Source organism: Sinocyclocheilus grahami, unplaced genomic scaffold (assembly GCF_001515645.1).
Source record: "Sinocyclocheilus grahami isolate Dianchi unplaced genomic scaffold, SAMN03320097.WGS_v1.1 scaffold41.1, whole genome shotgun sequence".
NCBI classification, from domain to species: domain Eukaryota; kingdom Metazoa; phylum Chordata; class Actinopteri; order Cypriniformes; family Cyprinidae; genus Sinocyclocheilus; species Sinocyclocheilus grahami.
In genome coordinates, this window is record NW_015505220.1 from 1,456,233 (window position 1) to 1,476,220 (window position 19,988).

General features: G+C 36.4%; 1 protein-coding gene across 4 annotated transcripts in view; it reads right to left on the bottom strand.

The window, feature by feature from the left end:
- Window positions 1-4,015: 4,015 nt before the first annotated feature.
- The window catches only part of LOC107582192 (enhancer of polycomb homolog 1-like), a 56,814-nt gene continuing 40,841 nt past the window's right edge, over window positions 4,016-19,988 (bottom strand). For 3 of the 4 annotated variants that reach the window (XM_016267938.1, XM_016267939.1, XM_016267937.1), the window contains exons 11-14: window positions 17,192-17,298; window positions 16,973-17,111; window positions 16,547-16,886; window positions 11,612-13,059 (exon numbers count right to left, since the gene is read on the bottom strand). In XM_016267938.1, the coding sequence (XP_016123424.1) occupies window positions 12,987-13,059; window positions 16,547-16,886; window positions 16,973-17,111; window positions 17,192-17,298 (659 nt within the window). In that variant the 3' untranslated portion in view covers window positions 11,612-12,986. Of the gene's footprint in view, window positions 4,021-11,611; window positions 13,060-16,546; window positions 16,887-16,972; window positions 17,112-17,191; window positions 17,299-19,988 lie in introns of those variants that run through there. The other variant, XR_001608919.1, reaches the window with a different exon arrangement.

Here is a 19,988-nt window from a genome sequence, read left to right on the forward strand (position 1 = left end):
CATACTAAACATCGACCACTGCATCGATCAGATGGGCATGCTCGTTTGGAAAACGACTCTGAAAGATTTAGACTCCCTGCTCTGAGAATCTTAAACTAAAAAGTATCAAATGTAGTCGAATTTCGTGTGAACCTGACATGTGTCATGCATGAACAAAGTTGAGAAGTTACTAATGGAAGTGCACAGACAGACAGACAGACAGACAGACAGACAGACAGACAGACAGACAGACAGACAGATAGATAGATAGATAGATAGATAGATAGATAGATAGATAGATAGATAGATAGATAGATAGATAGATAGATAGATAGATAGATAGATAGATAGGGTCAGACAGATTTATATAAGCATGGATGGAAAGATAGATGAATGAAAGAACAAACATATGATAGATGGATGAATAATTGATAGATACATCTTTAGTAACCACATAGCAGCTCCCTGGCAACCATCCACAACACTCTTGCATCATGGCAGCAAGTTTGTCTCTTTAATCTCAGTTTTGAAAGAGTCTCTTTGTTTCATGAATCCACTTTTAACTGAATCGGAGAGTTGAGGGCATCTCCTCCAGTCCGTCTTCTGCTCCTGCGTTCTCTCTCCCCGGGCGGATGAGGGTTAGGCAGGTGCATCAGACACAGTGCCTCTGTTGTGAGCCCTCTCACTGATCTGTCTATCCTCTCCTCTCAGTCACTATCTATCCTCTCCTCTGTCTTTCCTTCAATCTCTTTGAACAGGTGCGTACAAATCCTCTCCCTGGCAGCCAAAACACACCTTGTGCCAAACATCTCAGACACCAAAAAAAAAAAGGAAAACAAGAAATATCACATTTTCCAGTTTCCCAGACTGCTGTTCAGAGGTTTCTCACCACACACACATTGCTGGGAACTTGCTTTATTCTCACAATGCATTAAAGAGAGAGAATATTTCATACTATCTATCTATCTATCTATCCGTCCATTATTCTATCTATCTATCTATCTATCTATCTATCTATCTATCTATCATCTATCTATCTATCTATCTATCTATCTATCTATCTATCCATTATTCTGTCTATCTATCTATCTATCTATCTATCTATCTATCCCTGACTGCAATAAGCCACTGCTTACTGCTTCTCTAATATTGTTCTCAACCGTTGAAACAACCTCCCATATTGAAGTTTCACATAATAGACCTGTCACTTAGCCTATTGACAGGAGGTCATCTTAACCAATCACATTTCATCCCTCCTGTCACCTGACTCCAAGCCTAACGATGACCTTAGAAGGAAGAAGCCGTTGCCATGGCGTCTTCAGAAGTGATGCGTTGTGACTGCGGCAGAACGGCTCTATTAGAAAATAATCAAACTGCCATTTTGAATGGGCATTGATGAATAGCTCATACTCCAGCATCTAATCAATCATTCCACACCACAGCGCCGTCTGAAGACTGCAGACAAATTGGATTATGTGCCTTAGCCTGCAAACAATTAATGAATTTCACAGCATTTCTTTGGTTTTTTGATTTCGCGTCAAGGCAGCTTCAGAGTCTCATCTTTGTCCTGCTCTGATCTTCACAGTGGCTTTGTTGTTGTGACGAGTCTGTGTTGGCTGTGGTATTGACAAAGGCACTACAAAAATCAAACAACTTTCTCATCTGCTCAGATAAAATGAGACGACATACTGCCCAGCATGTTTATTAGGAGTCTCTCTGATGTTAATGAAGGATACGTTTTAAAGCGATGAAAAATCCATACGCACAAATTCACCGCCTTCATGTTTTCACTGGTTTATAATGCAATGAAGTCAGAGTTCGTGCAAACAGAATACTGTGATTATGTTAATGCAATTGTGGCAGTAAGTGGTCAGGTGTTTGGGATATTACCAATAATAAGAGAAATCCTATAGTCGACTACGCCACCCAGAATACACCGGGACATAACAGCCCTAAACAAAGGGACACCGGTTCATTGCCAAAGGCAGGGTGAGCATAATAATAATGGGTATAAACAAAAGTCACTTTATTAACATACACTTGATAAAAACACATACAACACTTCACACCAGGTCTCAATACATCACACGTCTTTACCAGTAACTTATAAAACAAGTACCATACAATGAGAAAATAAAGGGGGAGGTGGCCAACAAAGACCCTCAGTTTTCTACCCCACACTCAATACCCATGACACACACTCTTGAAAAATCAGTAATATTAAACACAGCACTCCATGTGGACACGCAGGACAAGGTACCATGGCCAACCCCTCCCACCTAAATCCACACACCAAACAATACAAAACAAAATATAACAGACGGACCCAGATGAATTCCAGACAGAACAAAACAGAGTAAAGTAGAGTAGAGCAGAAGTGCAGTCAGTTACGTGAGGTTCATTAGGCTTCAATTAAGATCATTAGAAACCCCTGGACGTGCAATCAATCCTGCTGGACATTAAACAAAAGTTATGCATAAAAACTTGTTTAAAAATAAACTTTAAAACTAGCCATACCTACCAAGAAAACAGTACAATGCTGCAATACACATGGTCGCTCACCGCGCAGGATTACAGCTACTGGCAGGCCCATATCTAGAAACAAACAAGGTAATAAGCCTCTATTTAACAGGCAAAAAGGCATTTTTAAAACCGGGACAAACCTGAAAACTGGCCAACAGCCAGCACACGACAGACAGGAGGATAACCCAACTGCTGGCACTCATTCAAAGCGCCACATGTCACAAAGGGGCGGTACCAAGGATGATGCATCCCAAGCAACCAAACACTCCCCCTTTTATAGGCATACAGGCACTAATTGGCTCATGAAACTTACCAAACCATGATAAAGTATGAACACTGATAGGTTCACCTGTTTGGGTAACGCCAGCCAATTATACTGGGTCTATAGCTCACTCTGCTACACAATCATGCTTATAATCAGAGTAACCTGAAAACAGTACTGCGGTATAACCATAGCAACGGAGGTCTTTTGTGAGTGCCTCTGGTTTTCTCCTGGGAAATGACAGAAAGGTCAAATAATTTTTCTCACCCTTCAATCAACTGAAAATACCCGGCAAGTGAGAATATCACAAATACACAGCGGGATTCTCCACTGTCACAATTTCATTTTAGGTTATAGCATCTAGGCAACACACTTGCAGGCTGTGTTCCAACACCTAGTGAGCTGCCTACGTAGGAAGCATTTTAGGGCGCACACCTAAATCAAAGTGTGACAATTTAGGCATTTAATTATGTTCCCTTCTCACACACTCTTAAAAATAAAGGTTCCAAAAACAATGCCATAGAAGAACCATTTTAGTTTCCCCAAAGAATCTTTCTTTTTCTTAGTGTAAAGAACATTTAAAGAGACTTTCTGCACTATAAAGAACCTTTTGTGCATTGGAAAGGGTTAATGGATGTTAAACGTTCTTCATGGAACCATCAATGGAAATTAAGAACCTTTATTATTAAGATTGTAATACATTGTGGCAGATCCAGCAAAAATAAAATTTTATATATATATATATATATATATATATATATATATATATAAAATAAAATTATAGATATTAAAGTTCAGTGTAATAAAAATAGATTTGCCTAATATTTGTGTGTATTATGCAAATTTATGCTCATAGCATGCTGTTAGCTTAGCAGCTTGTAAATGTCAAACTCTATTAAAATCAAATGCAATTGAGTTGCTGCCCATGTAGCATTCCAAATCAGAGTTTTTAGTTAGGATTCTGTCTAAGAAGGAACAGAGCCTCATACACTTTAAGTATCACTGGGTTTTTTGCAGCGATGCCATTAAAGAACCATTTTGGGTTCCATAAAGAACCTTACATTGAACTGTTCTTAACAGAACCATTTTTTTAATAATTTAATTTCTGAAAAAACGATAAAGAACCTTTTGTCCAATGGAAAGTTTCCATGGATGTTAAAGGCTCTTCACGGAACCTTCAAAAAAGGCAATAAAGAACTTTTATTTTTAAGAGTTTAGAAGTAGCTGTAAATACATATGTTAATTTCCCACACGTTCTTCAAAGAGTCAATGACAAATAAAAGAATCAATGACAAGCAAATGAATTCATGTGGGTTTCGTACGGTTTTGAAAATCTCATGCCACATTTAACTAAGCTTTGATTCGGTGACTCCTCCAATGTCAAGTGATGTAAAAGCATTAACAGTATCCTTGAACACATACGAGTGCACAGATCTCAGTCCTCACTTTCAAAAAGCTTTTCAAAGATATTTTTCTGAAGTATTTCAAACGCATTTTACAAATACCATGAATTTTTGAATAATGAATATGGCCACGTTATATAATTATAACTTGAAATAACATTGCCATGAGATAAAAACATCAAATTATTTGAAATTTTACAGACTCACTGACCTTGATGTGCATCAGGGAGTCTTCATGGGTTTTCTGTGATATCCTTTCCTGTTTTTAGAGTTCACCAGTTACCTGGCAGCAAAACGGCTTCCTGCACATTCACTGACCTTGATTTCGTGGACAAAAGTTTTTCAAATATTAATACTTTAAAACCAAACTGCTTCTATCATTTTTTTAAAGAAATAAAAATAAGGTATTCCAAACTACTTAGAAACACGATAAGATGGCTTGATATGCCGTTTTCTAGCAAAACAGTTGTGGCAGAACATTTCAAAGAGCTAGTGTATTCATAAATGATGATAAGACTCATTTTTAGCAAACGTATTTGGCTAAATTTAACACAAAAAAACAAAAAATGTATGACTTAACTAACTATATCTTATTGTGTATGTACAGGTATGTATATATATATATATATACTACGCTACAATTCAAAAATTCAGAGTAAGTTTTTTTTAAGCAAATAATTTCCTTCATCAAGGATGCATTTAACTGAAGATGACAGTAAAATATTCATGTTACAAAATATTTCAATTTCAAATAAATGCAGTTCTTTCGAATTTCTTGAGCAGCAAATCAGCATATTAGAATGATTTCCAAAGGATCGTGTAACACTGAAGACTGGAGTAACGATGCTGAAAATTCAGCTTTGCCATTACAGAAAAAATTTTATTAAATACCTTTTAAAATGCATTAAATTACAAAGCATTTAATTATAATAGTGTTTCACAATATCACTGTTTTCTTTCAACAAAAAAAAACATTAAAAAAATAAATTCATAAGTTAAAAATAAAGTAACAACCCCAGAGTTTTAAGTGGTAGTGTATATGTTGTATATAAAATATAGAACAGCTCCAGTCAAGCCATTGTCACATCACTGGTTCCAGGAACTAGCATTATAGTCAAAATGTATGATCTTAAGGATTTCTTAGAATCCAAACGACAACAAACACAACATCTCTCTATTCAGAAGGAAATACTTATTAAAAACCTCTTGTTCTGTTCAACCAGACCTCTGTTTCTCCTTGAAGCTCCACACACACACACACACACACACACACACACCACTTTGCATCTTTGATCCGAGCCTCTTGTTGGCTCATCACGCTTTCCTCCTTGGATCAAAGCGCACGTTGAGAGACTTGGACAGAGTCCATCGCACACAAACAGTCAATAAGCATTTCCAGCACTTACTCCGCTCTCCAGAATGAAGTGCCAGAAGACACCGGAGTCCTCCGGAATATTCACCTTCAACTATCTCTATCAAATCAGGACGAGCTCTCACTCTAAATCTGCTAACGACCAATGTTAGCAGCATTTTATTATGTAGTTGCTTCTCCTGTACTATAATGGGATTAGTAAAGGCCCATATTCACCATCTTTGATCCGAGCCTCTTGTTGGCTCATCACGCTTTCCTCCTTGGATCAAAGCGCACGTTGAAAGACTTGGACAGAGTCCATCGCACACAAACAGTCAATAAGCATTTCCAGCACTTACTCCGCTCTCCAGAATGAAGTGCCAGAAGACACCGGAGTCCTCCGGAATATTCACCTTCAACTATCTCTATCAAATCAGGACGAGCTCTCACTCTAAATCTGCTAACGACCAATGTTAGCAGCATTTTATTATGTAGTTGCTTCTCCTGTACTATAATGGGATTAGTAAAGGCCCATATTCACACCAAGAACAATAACTAAGGACGGGCCATTGAATTATTAGAGAATAATGCACACCCAAGGTGGCGATGCGGCCACAACGCGAAGCTGAGTCATTTGTATCCAATTATCTGCTATATTTATTTGCTTGGTCACTGTCTTTGAGGCCTTTTCTGTTGTAGGCTGCAAGTACGTTTGAAATACCCCAAAATCAAATCATTTGGCGAAGTGATACGGAACTGTAATGCGGTCAAGACCTGCCTGGAACTACTTCAGCCGTGCGTTTCTCTTAAAATGATTGCACACCTTAGAACGCTCGTCAGCCAATCAGAGTCAAGCATTCAACAGCCCCGTAGTATAAAGTTCTAATAATCGTTCAAATTCTATGAAAACAGTGAAACTTACACCACAACCGTAACGATAAGCACACAGAGGAACGATTTCGTTGGAATAACTTTTAGAACGTTTTTCTTTTTTCCTGGGGATAACGATAAAAACACTGACAGCCAATCAGAATCCATCCTGCTTTAAAGAGCTCAAGAATTTTAAAGCAGCAGAAACACGAAGAAACCTGACAACCACTGTTTTGTGCTGCACACATAATTCAATAGGCTACTTAAAGGTGCTGTATGTAGGATTGACAGCGAGTGGTTGAACTAGGTATTGCAGTCAAAATTCTAAATATTGGAGAAAGGTTTTTTCACCCGGCCCCTCCTCCTCAGACTTGAGGCACACGCAGGTTGCCAGATTGACGACACCAACAGGAACGAGCGCACTTGACGATGAATGAAATTAAATAAGCTGTGTTTTCCGCCAACTGGCAACTCGGGGTGAAGAAATACAATTGGGTAAACTGGCAGTGGGCGGGTTTCACAATCCAAAACAGAGACCGACATTCCGGCCCGGAACACATATTTTCAAAGGAGAATAACTGACTGTAGCATTGTTTTTCAGACAAACAAGTATGTTAACTTAGCATGTTCCTTAAATATCTGCAAACATATTATGGTATTTTTATGCTTTAGTAGAGTCAAAAACTTACATACAGCACCTTTAAGTAATGAAAATCTCACAGAGTTTAAAAAAGATATGAACAGAATTGGCAAAAATGTATACAGCGTGATGTAGTTACATTACTTACTGAGCTGTGCTGAGACCACAGACAGAATAGTTTCATGTTATGAATGACCGTATCTTACTTGCAGGGATATTTCAGATAACTTAGTTGAGCGAGCAACCTCATCTCAGGATGGAGGACAACATGTCCAGTTGTCCATCATCAGCAATATGCATATGCAGACCTGTATGGCAAGCCGTTTTAGTTTAAAATAATCCCAGTGTTACTCATCGTAATTGCATTTTTACTAGTAACAATTCAATTAGAGAGCTCTACAATTAAATTCTTACTAGTAACAATGCCAGTTAGAGAGCTCTCTAATTCGGTTCTTACTAGTAACAATTATGATTAGAGAGCTTTACAAATGAATTTTTACTAGTCATATGTGTCTATTGACTTCCATACATTTTTAATTACAGAGCTCTACAATTGAAATTTTACTAGTAAAAAACAAATGAAAGATATGCTTAATTGCAGAGCTCTGTAATTGAATTAGAGAGCTCTCTAATTTAGTTCTTACAAGTAACAATTTAATTAGAGAGCTCTCTAATTGAATTAAAGAGCTCTCGAATTCAATTGTTACTAGTAACAATTGAATTTGAGAGCTCTCTAATTGTAATCCTTACTAGTAAGAATTTAATTATAGAGCTCTCTAATTAATTGTTACTAATAAGAATTGCGTTGTAGAGCTCTCTTTTCAGCACAACCTCATTATGATAATTGTGCCTCATGCATATTCATAAAACGGGTGACTGTCTGTCCCGATAGCCTTGTGGGCAGTCCGTCGATAACACTGTTGCGCTACGGGTATCCTGAGTTTGAGTCCCGCTCGTGATCCCGCACCCCCTCCCCCCAATTCACTTATACTGTCCTATCGGAATAAAGGCAAAAATGCCAAAAATAAATCTTAAAAAAAGAAAATGGGGACTCAAGCAGCTTGTTCAGTCAAGCAGCTTTTAATGATGAATAGCAGCGCTGACCGAGGCTCTAATGATCTATTAAGTATTATTATATATTGATTAAAATCATTATAAAATGATTACGCTTTACAGAGAAGAAATATAGGTAGTCTGTGTAGCTACTGTAAGTTATTTTTAAAGGTGAATTCACACTACATGCATATAAATGTATTCTCAGCAATATGCATATTTAATTATTGGTTGTAAAATATCTGTTTTGTTACGCTTTGCAAGGGCTTTATTCGCATTATCCACTCACACAATAATGCTGAGTCTGGGTCCTGTACTGTTAACAGAAGCATTTACTGCATGATGAAGCCTATTAGAATGCAGTTAGAATGCCACTATAGTTATGAGGGCAAAAATATCCCTGTATGAGTATTTGTTTTTTATATTTATAACATCTGATATATTTAAGTAATGTCACACAAGCAAGAGTGCCATTTTCCGAATATTAGCGCACAAGCATGATCGTGAATGTGATGTTATACAGTTCAACAACCAAGAAATTAATACATGTTACATTTTGGACACACTATTGTCTGTTTTTGTTTCACCAACACAAATAGTTCCAAAATAAGCCGGAAAAGAACTGTTGCGCGTCTACGAGAGACATGTTTCGTACTTGCATGAATCTGTGTTTTGAAATGAATCACTCAGTAAGACAGACTCGTGCTGCCACCTATTGGCCAAAACCAGCCACGGTTCCAGCACAAAAACACACTCAGCAAAATATCGCCTAATTAAGCTTATCGAAAAAATACCCCAAAATAATGTTGCAATTGAATTTTCCCCCCCTAATGTCTGACCAAAAAGAGAGAGAGAAAGAAAGAAAGAAAGAAAAAGAAAGAAATTTTAAAATACATTTTGTCAAGAGTGACAATTAACCTATTAATTAGCCTATATATGTACTAGCTCAAATTCTGCATGCATGCTACAGTGCATAATAAACACCAAAACGAGGTGATGTTTTGTCTGGTAAAGTATTTTCAAGATTATAGGCTACTCTTTATTTCATTTTTGTGATATGGACCTAAGGGTCTGAAATAAAGAAATAATAATATTAATAATAATATAAAGGTGTGAATTAATGAAGTGATTAAATATGAAAACAAAACCTTTCCAAACGGTCATCTCATTCTTATAGTCATTCTGACACAATGAAAATGCTATCAATTCATGCTTATGGGGCTTTTATTCTGAAGTGTATCACCACAGGCGGGATTTGGAAAGGCAAATGGGTGTTGCCGCAAATCGGTTTTTCATCTAATGAATACAAGTTTTTACTAGTAAGAATACAATTGTAGAGTTCTGTAACTAGATTTCTTACTAGTAAGAATTTAATTAGACAGCTCTGTAATTAAATTTTTATTAGTAAGAATTGAATTGTAGAGCTCTCTAATTTAATTCTTACTAGTAACAATGCAATTACGACGAGTAATGCTTGGAATATTTTAAGCTAAAACGGCTTGCCATAGACCTTCATATAGCTTAAGACTGTAAGTCTTAGGCTAAGTTTTGCTCTCTCCTTCATCCTGAAAATCAAACTCACCGATCAACCACATCTGAGCAATGAAAAATAAAGTCTAAATCTGCAGCATTGAAGAAACTCAACCTAAAACACTCAAACGATTTTTAAATGTTACTATGGTAACAGGCAAGTTCAGTATTCTCAACTGAGGTCGATAAAAACAATATTTGGCATTCTGGCACGCAGAGATGATTTGGCATTCATATTGAAATTCAGCCTGCTCGATCTCTGAAGAAGAAAAAAATTATATACACGGCAAAACAGAGTAAGAGATAGAAAACAGAACACAGAAAATGCAGCAACAGGATCTGACAGATTGCAGTGTGTGCCATATTATGTTTTCTTCACAAGATGAAAATCAATCTCCTACTGCTTTCATACACATTCCGGACTTTCAATAAGAGGACTATCCTCAGTTTCTCTTGCTCCAAGGCCACATACAGTGATCATTTCAAATAGAACATAAAATGTAATTCACAAACCCATTTCTGACATAAATAGGATGTTCAATGAGAAACTGTAGAATGAGACTGGATTTTATTACCGTAATTAGGAGTTGATATGGAAAAAAAAAATGAAAGGGGAAGTTGGCCTCTATATAGTGTACATTTTTTATTTCATTTTGACTTCACCTGCCACCAAAGATTGTCAGAAGCAAAGGGAAACTGAAAATGTAATTGCTTTCAAGCATGTTGCCATGGAGGAAAATTAATGCATGAACAACTTTGTCAATTCTAATGTTTCACAGTTTGCCAAGCACACATCCTTGCACCGTGATCCGGTCTTGTGGCATGTGTGTTGTGAGGCTGTGTAAACTGGGAATTTCCGAGATATTTAAATGCGCAAACACTGGAACCATCAGTCTGAGGTCATGCAACCGTATGAGAACATTACAGATTTAATCATTTCAATCATCATGATGTTATTCCATACAATTGCTGCAAAACAAACTATTTTCCCTGATATCTTTGGCCATTGGTAGCAATTTTTGTGAATGCACAGTTTAAATTATTTTAAATTATTAAAACCAGGCATATTATATAGACTTCATAGCACACTCAATTCCTTGTAAAGTTTGTTTTATTTATTTATACGAATTTGTCACTAAAGACGCATGCCAATGCTAGAGCTCAGGTTGTATTTAATCCAGAATATTCCTTTAAAGCGGTCATGCAGGTCTTGCTTTTTGTTTTCGAGTCATTAACATTCATGGTGCTCAATATTAGAAGCTGTCACACTTGTCAAACAGGGCTTCTGTTACAGCGTCATTTCCTTTGGAAAATCATTTTGAGTATTAAGTCAAAAGAAAAAACATCTGGAAACAATTGACAGGCCTAATATCTACATGACATGAGTGACATCCTATTACTCAGAAATATTAAACACCAAGATTTTCAAGAAATCTGCCAGGTTTAGCGAGAACTTTATAAATCTTTAGAGAATTTCTTAACACCAAATTAGATGAAGACTGAAATGAATATAGGACTACCTGGATATAATTGATAAATAGTTTGGATTAATCAGGATTTGAGAAGGCTCTTGTGCTCACCCAGGCTGCATTAGATAAAAAATACAGTAAAAAAAAGTAATATTGTGAAATATTTGTTTTAAAATGTAATTCGAGTTCTGATGCAAAGCTGAATTTTCAGCATTTTAATTTACTCCAGTCTTCAGGGTCACGATCCTTCAGAAATCATTCTAATATGCATTTTATTCATTTATTTTTTACATTTTATATTTCTTTGATAAATGGCATTTCTGTGAAGTGAAAATAGCATTATAAATGTCTTTGACACTTTTGATCAGTTTAATACATCCCTGCTAAATAAAAGTATCAATTTCTAATAAATTCTCAGAAATTCAGTTACTTGTTCACACAATAAAAACTCAACTCATTAGTTCACATATAATTACCAGGTCTTTATTGTCTGATTCATGTTTGAACGGTCACATATTTTTTTTCCCCTTATTCAATATTTTTTCATTTTTTTGCCTCCATCCAAATCAGACTAGAAAACCCTTGGAGGAGGATGATTCAGTTCAGCCAGTGGACTGGGCATCGGAGATCCGAGCTCCGGACAAGTGTGTACCGCAGGACCGCGGTCTTGAGCCGGAGCATCCTCTTCACGGAAGAGACTGAGCAGGACATTCCCAAAGGAAGGCACAATCTTTAACTTGTGTTTTTTTTTCAGGCCTTGAAGTAGTACAGAGTCTGCTGGATTAATACGTTTAGAGAACGCCAAGGAGATGACGTTCGTTTGGCATCCACTTGGTTAAATCGGAACGATGACTCGGATTTATCGGCCACTGCGCATGACGTTTAGCAACAAAGAATGAAGTCTTCCGTTAACAAAGCGCAAAAGACGCTTAACCACAAGAACTGAAAAAACAACAACAACAACAAACAGAACGATAATAATGCAAAACAAGATACAAAAATAACTAATATAAAAACGGGGACAAACCAAAGAGTTTCCATCGTATGAAAAAGGAACTGAATTTATACAAAAAGCAGCAATATTATCAACTAAAAAAAACCCCGAAACAATAGTGCTTAGTTGACCGGAAGCATTGGAAGCTCCCAAAGTGAAGACTTCATCCCTTGTTTGTCTGTTATTTTTTGGGATGATAAAAATGGAAGATTCCTATAACCACTTCCTTAAATTTGCCCTCCCATTAACCCCTGAACCTAAAGGGCATCGAACCCCGACACGTCCCATTCCTCCCAGAAGACAAGAAAAAAATAAAATAAAAAAAACTGCATGATACCATCAATGTTCAATACGATTCAGTCGAACTTGAAAACAGAGGGGGGAATTTAGGAATCGGCAGCTACCTAAACACTTACAACACCACAGGAAACAACTGAGGGACACGGTTTACGAAATAAAAGCAAATAACGAACACAAAAAAAAAACCAAATCATTGTAAACACAGCACAATAAATAGGTAGAACAGCAGGTTTCCTCACCATGCACATGACTATTCACACACTCCCTCCCCCTCATTCACTTTTTACTCTTTTTGATTCCCCAAGTGCAAAACATCAACTCAACAGTTCTCTATTCAATAACGTATATACAAGGGTGATGATGGTGGTGGGCTTTTACAAATATGTAGTTTCTGTACATCAAATATTAGCCATATTCATAATTTACACATCACTTTTCTTAAACAAAATATATTTTAAAAAAATGACAAAGGGGCAAAAATAAAGATAAACAAGAGATGAAATTTTCTGTCACGTTCAGACAGTCGCTGTGGAAACCCCCGAACCCAATTGGTGCACAGCACCAGAAGACTGGACTGGACGGAAAAAAAGAATGACACCCAGGCAGCGGTCACTACGTCACCTCCATGGCCACTGTGTTCTCTGCTATACTGTTGAGGGACTGCTTTTCCTGCTCGTGATTCTCCCTGTAAACAAACATGTAACGGATCAATAACCTGATAAACAATCCGATAAAAAGTGACTTGTGTACTTGCGCAACTCGTTTCCAACATTGCGCATTCACGTGCATGCAATGATGAGAGCAGTGAAGCAACCACAGACATTTTCTTGCATTATTTTTCATTAATAGCTATTCAAATTTAAAGACTTAAAGGCACAATTTTTTATTAAAATATCCAAAAACCACTAGAACAGTGTTATACATTTTGCTGACTTGTGTACTTACAGTGGGGAAAAAAAGTATTTAGTCAGCCACCAATTGTGTCACGCTCTTTCAGCGGCCTTGTTTCGCTTCGACGGCTTTCCGCCTCACCCTGCTTCATACTACGACGTTAATAAATCTTTAATACATTAGCTCATCCATGAACATGATTTCTGCCCGAGTCCCGTCGGATTGCTTCACACATTAATATAATTCGCGAGCGTGAATCTCTACACTCGCACGCGGATTTCCTTTGCTCTCGCACAAAACCGGACGCGCGCACTTAAAACGTGTCTCTCCTCTCACTCAAACTGTCCTGTGCACTCGCAAATCTCTCTGTGCTCATGCGCTAGATATTAATAATTTTCGCACCTGAATTAAACGTTGTCAAATGTTATCAACTTATCAGATTTCAAAGATGGATCTGTAATTTCTTTATCATTTAATACTACTACGTCATAATAATCAAATATTAGAAATGAATCGGGTGCTTGGATTATTTGTAAATGGGCCTAACCTAGTTTAACAGTTTGGTCAAACCCCTCCGAGCGATTTATCTAAACACAAACAAAAAAGTAGGCCTATATGATTCTTAAAGTTCATGTGGTCATATAGCCTATTGTGCACTTGGATTGAAATAAATAAATATCTCTTCTGATTAAGAACAGATTTAGATAAGGGTCAGATACACTATTCCCTATACTTAAGATGTGGAGACCCAATTTAACACTATAATGAATTTCCCATATTTGTCATAACATTACTACATTATATTCTATGGGTTTAATGCATTTGCAGACAATGTAATTACATGTAACTGTCATATAACTGTATATTCACGGTTTGAGTGCCATTGAATGTGTAGCTATAGGTTTTTCATGAACTGAAAACAAACACTGGATAAAAAAAAATAAAAAAAAAACTCCCAATAAATGTCCAAACAGTGATACTATCAGAACATTTATTGTGTTATATCTTGCATCATTTAAGTCTATTTTTGCATTTGATGTTGATTTGATAGAAATTGTTACTATTGCCATCATACCAACTGAGAATTTATTGCAATGATTTTAAATTTAGTTGCGGTATCTGACATATGACATAACATTGATCTTTTATATGAAGTCTTCAGAGCCATAGGCTATAATATGTTGTTTTTAGATAAATTGCTCAGAGACCAACCAGTTGGACAGAGGTTATTTATAGGCTATGTACAAATCATCCAAGCACCCAATTCCTAGCCATTTCTAATAAAGGCCACATTTCATTAACATTGCTAAATATTATTAAACTGGAAATAAATTCAAGATTCATCTTTGATTGTCAAAATAATTCCAGGTTCAGTTCCCGCTCAGCCAATTAGATTTCACATAGTATTTTCATCGGTCAGTTGTGGAGGTCTGATTGTTTAAAGCTCTATTTATATAGCGCCTTTTAAAAGTGTTTACAAAGTATTTTACAGAGAGATGCATGTGCGCATTCACAGAAAAGAAAAGACAAATACAAACATAAAAGATATAAAGTAGTGAAACAAAGTGCAATAACCAGTTTATGTTAAAACAAAAATACACAAATAAAAAACAAAGAAAGGCCTTTAGTGAAAAAAACAGTTTTCTATTGACTTTTAATTCAGGTGTGAAAAGAATATCTGCGCATGAGCAAAGAGAGATTTGTGAGTGCACAGGACAGTTTGAGTGAGAGGAGAGATGTTTTAAGTGCGCGCACACTCTCTGGGCGAGATCAGCGTGTACCCGAGCGCGCGCCTCCGGTTTTGTGCGAGAGCAAAAGAAATCCGCGTGTATTTCTTGCGTGCAAGCGGAGAGATTCGCGCTTGTGCAAAATATTAATATGCTTTCGCGCTACAATAAAGCACTCAACATTTGTCATTAAAATAACGCCATACAACTCCCATGATTCCACACTCAGTCACGGCGTCATCAAACTATGCCTATGCTTCTTTGTTTATTTTGAATACGCGCCCTCCAGCGGCGAAAATTACATATTGTGCCTTTAAATTTGAGACTGATGTGGAGTCTGAAGTCATTTTTCATGCTTGAAGTCTTTAAGACCTGGATAGTTATTGTTGTAACAAATATTTGCAAACTAAATATTTGCAAAACAAAAAAAACAACAAACAAACAAAAGGACAAACTATACTGCTACTAGTTGCCAAATATTAATTAATTTACTGTTACTAAATATGGTTACTTAATGTTACTGCTGCTAAATGTAGTTTAAAAACACTGCAAAAAATGCTGGATTGTTAGTTATAATACAATTATTTAGAAATGAAATATTTGCGAAAAAACAATTAAAAAAACAGTGCTCGATTGTCACTGCTTATTGTTTGCTAAATATAGTAAAACTTACAAAAACACTGGACTGTTAAAATTTTATTTAATGAAAATATTTACAAAAACAATGCTGGATTAAAACTGCTTACTAAATAGTTAAAATATGAAAATGTGATTGTCACTGTTAAATATAGTAAAATATTTGTAAACATGATGTATTGTTATAACCAATATTTGCAAACAAATATAATGATGCTGGACTGTTACTGTTATAAAAAAAAAAATATTTGCAAACTAAATATATGCAATAATTAAAAAAAAAACGACAGCTGATTGTCACTGTTGGCTAAATATTGAAAATATTTGCAAACAAAATTTTAAATACTAGATTTATATTTATTTTATTTATAAAAATATTTCCAAACAAACGCTGGATTATTAGTGTTATAAAAACAAATATTTGCAAACAAACAAACGAAAATTAAAATAATAGATGCTGGATGTAGAGCTGGGCAATTTTTCAGATTTTATCGATTACTTTGAATTTAATGTTTTGCCACGATTTAATTTTTTAGAAATCGAAGAATCGCGATTTTGAAAAGAAATATTACCAAACGTTAGAATTAGACACTCTGACAATATGCCGGTGATAACAGTAAAGAGAAAAGAACGATCCAAGCGCATGTCAGCGCACATGATTAACCGCTCGCGTGTGACACATTCATATCGCTAGGTGCCATTCACACAGAAGGCACTTTTTTTGCTGACAAAGATGCGAATAAGAAAAACATGCAACATGCGTTCTGAAAAACAAAAACACAAACAAACAAAAAACACAAAAACGAGATTTTATTTTTTTGCCAAATCACCCAGCCCTACTGGATTGTTACTAACTTTAAACAAAACATTCCCACCTCCCCCAAAAAAGAAAACGCATGAACGCATGCAATTCTTTACCCAGTGTTGACTTTGGGGAGCTGACAGTTGTTGGCGGTGGCGAGTTTCAAGGCAGCGGGTGGCACGTTGCTGAGACTTCTGGGAAGGTGACGGGCATTGAGACTAGCGATAGAGGGCGTGGTGACGCTGAGTCGTAGGTTGTTGCCGATCAGGACCTGAGAGGTGGAGTTGGCTGTGTTGTTAGCATGATTACCTATAGGGTTGTGGACAGTGTGGGCAAAGCTTGTGTTAGAGTTGCTAGTGGAGGACAGGAAGGTGGGTGGGGCAGCGGTCAATGTTGGTTGGCTAGTGAGGATCGAAGCAGAGGATGTGGCAGAGATGCTCAATCCCTTGTAAACTCCTGTAAAGCAAACAATAATTAGTTTGAAAACAATATAATTATAGGATGAGCAAATTCAAAAGATTTAGCTTGTCCAGAACACAAACCTGAAGCTTGGACGACTCCGTTGACTCCACCTCCTACGCCGTCTTCTTTGATCTTTAGGGTCAAAAGCTGGTCAGAGGTCATGAGTGCAGAGGCGGCAAACTGGGCACTGACTGAGTCCAGCGTCTTGGACACAAGAGACTGAGGACACAGCAGGAGAATGTTACACAAGCCATCAGACTTCCAGCCACGAGTGATACTTGTGTGTCTCCGTTACACACCTGACTTGAGCCTGTGTCAATGGCCTGTTGTTGTATCTGCTCCAGCTGCTGTTTCTGCATGAGGGCCAGCTGTTCTTGATGCTGCTGATACTGCTCAGCCGTGAATGCTGGAACACAAAACAGAAATATTATAGTCTTTTATAGTCTATTATATATCTGACATAGTCACACTCTCACAGCGTTTCTTGTTCAATGAAAGAGACTAGAAATCTTAAAGAACACAAAAATACATTTGCAACAGAGTTGGGTGTTAAATTGCAGTAAAGCAATAAAACATGGAAGAAATGTTGTGTGATTATTCCTTAAAAATTAAAGTTTTCATAATTTTAGTAGTAGTACTAATAGTGTTAGTAGTATTATGTACATTCTACTGAACAATAGCTCTGGCACAGTGTCTTCAAGTTAATCCGAACTTTTATTTTGACGTGAATACCTTTACATTTCTGTGATATGAGGCCATTTTTACTCAAATGAAATAGTAAAATGCTCATGAAGTAACTCTCAGAGGAGTTTTGGAGATGTTCATGTATTTATGTCCTCATTTAGTGAGACGACACGCGCTATTATCGCTCGCGCGCTTCAGTAGAAGTGTAGTAAACAAAACCGCACGTCTGCATCATTCATTAACACTGACACGCAGAACATGCAGGATTCATGTTTAAATAGTCTTTTTGTAGCTTAATATTTACAGATACTAGTCCATATTTAAGTGTAAATCACCTACTTTTGATTAATTCATTTAAAGTTTGACAAATTCTGTGACATTCCGCCTTACACAGTAAATTCTCGTTTTCATGACTGGATTCCGCGATTCCGTCTGTGTTTTCCGCATTGCGGAAATCATAGCGCCCTACCGGTGTGTGTGCGTACACATCGGGCCGGAACGCCACTGTGCGCAATACAGAGAGCAGAGGAAAATCGTAAACGCACGACGATGTAGAGACAAAAATGACATGCCGTCGTGTAAATAAGATAAATAACATAAGGCTATTTAGTTTGTTTAGTAAAAACAAGGTATAGACCTGTTCTACAGGAAAGGTAATCTTAAATGACTTCTGTTGTGATCTGGCGTGACACAGAAAATAAAATTAAATAAAATTAACTTGACCTTCAAGGGGGGGGCAGGGCGCCCCCTAATATAATGGCAGGGGAAACACTGCATCAGAAACACAGAAATGCCATTTCAAAGTTGGTGAAAGTCACTATTTTGCTGAAGTATTAAAAAAACATTTGTTTAGAATAACGTGCACTGATGAACTGCACACAGGGTCAAATTCAGCAAACGGTCCATTTTACTGTTCTTTCCATTTAAACTAGCTAAGAAGAAACCAATCAAATCAATATATTCTCTCAATGTAATGCGGATCATTTTAGTTACTGAAACGACAGCATTATAAAGGTTTCTCATCAAAAAGAGGACAACAAGTGAGCTGCAACCATGTAGATGAAATTAAAAACTGGAGCGAGAATAGACTGCATCATTTCCAAACGCTGTGCTCTGAATGAGTTTCATTTAATGCTGGACGCATTTAATGAGATTTTATGAAAAGCTGCAGCTGTGCATCTGATGAACATTTGCTTCTGGTTTATTGCTTTCCTTTGTCAACGATGAGCCAAATGTTGCAATCGATTTGTCCTCATTTAAATATTTTGTATATGAAATTATTCACTGGTCAAGACATTTATAGACTCTTATGTGGGGTTGGGAAACTGAGAATCAGTTGCATTTAATAAAACACTAAAATCAAGTGGTTAATGTTAATGTCTGGTCCTGCAAACGGCTCAGTAATGCTTTTACAGCCATGTGAACAAAACACTCTGAAAACATTGACCAAACATAAGCCAGAGGTGCCCAAATGTTTTACTATAAAGAAGAGTCAAAAATCAAACATATTTGCATATGTTGCATTATATCCAAATATTTGTGTTTTCAAAGCATAAAAAAAAGAAAAAAAAAGAAAAAAAGAAATTGCCTGCTTTAAGCTAAAGCAATATATGATAAAGGCTAACAATATAATTATAGCAATTTAAATATAAACCTTGAAAAACGAATTGTATTTTTTTTTTTTACATATAATTTTAATTTTTTTATTTCACACACACACACGTGTATATATATATATATATATATATATATATATATATGTGTGTGTGTGTGTGTGTGTGTGTGTGTGTGTGTAAAATAAAAAGCTATATAAACAATAATATAATAAAGTAATATAAAAATAAATACAAATATATATTAAATATAAATATTTGTAAAAAATTACAACACAATATAATAAAAACAATACAATAAATTAAACAAAATACCAAAAATTAAGAAAATGTACCCATTGGAAAAGCCACTACATAGATTGCTCTTACTATGCAAATCCAAACAGACATTTTTGGCCATGATGCTTCATCTCCATATTTCATCAATTTCGCACTCCAAGCGTGAGGAGTTAAAAGCAAGTTAAAAAGTTGAAATCAAACACATCTCAACCCTTGCACTGCTTCACTGTGTACAGCAGACACAATATTAAATCAGAGGAATTATACACAGCTTCCTTAAAATCTTCCCTAAATCATTTAAACAGCCTACCGAGTAGTTATCCCTAGAGAAAAGTGCACTAGCAATGAAGGGCCTAAAAATATCATTCCCAAGCATCGCTGCAGCAAACACTGAGCTTTTTCAATTATAATAGCCGTCAATCATTCTGTGTTTATTTCCAGACTTCATTGACGATGCTGAATTAAACATGAGCAAACAAACAGTTCCAGCACTTCGCATGCACACTACTGTGCGAGTTCA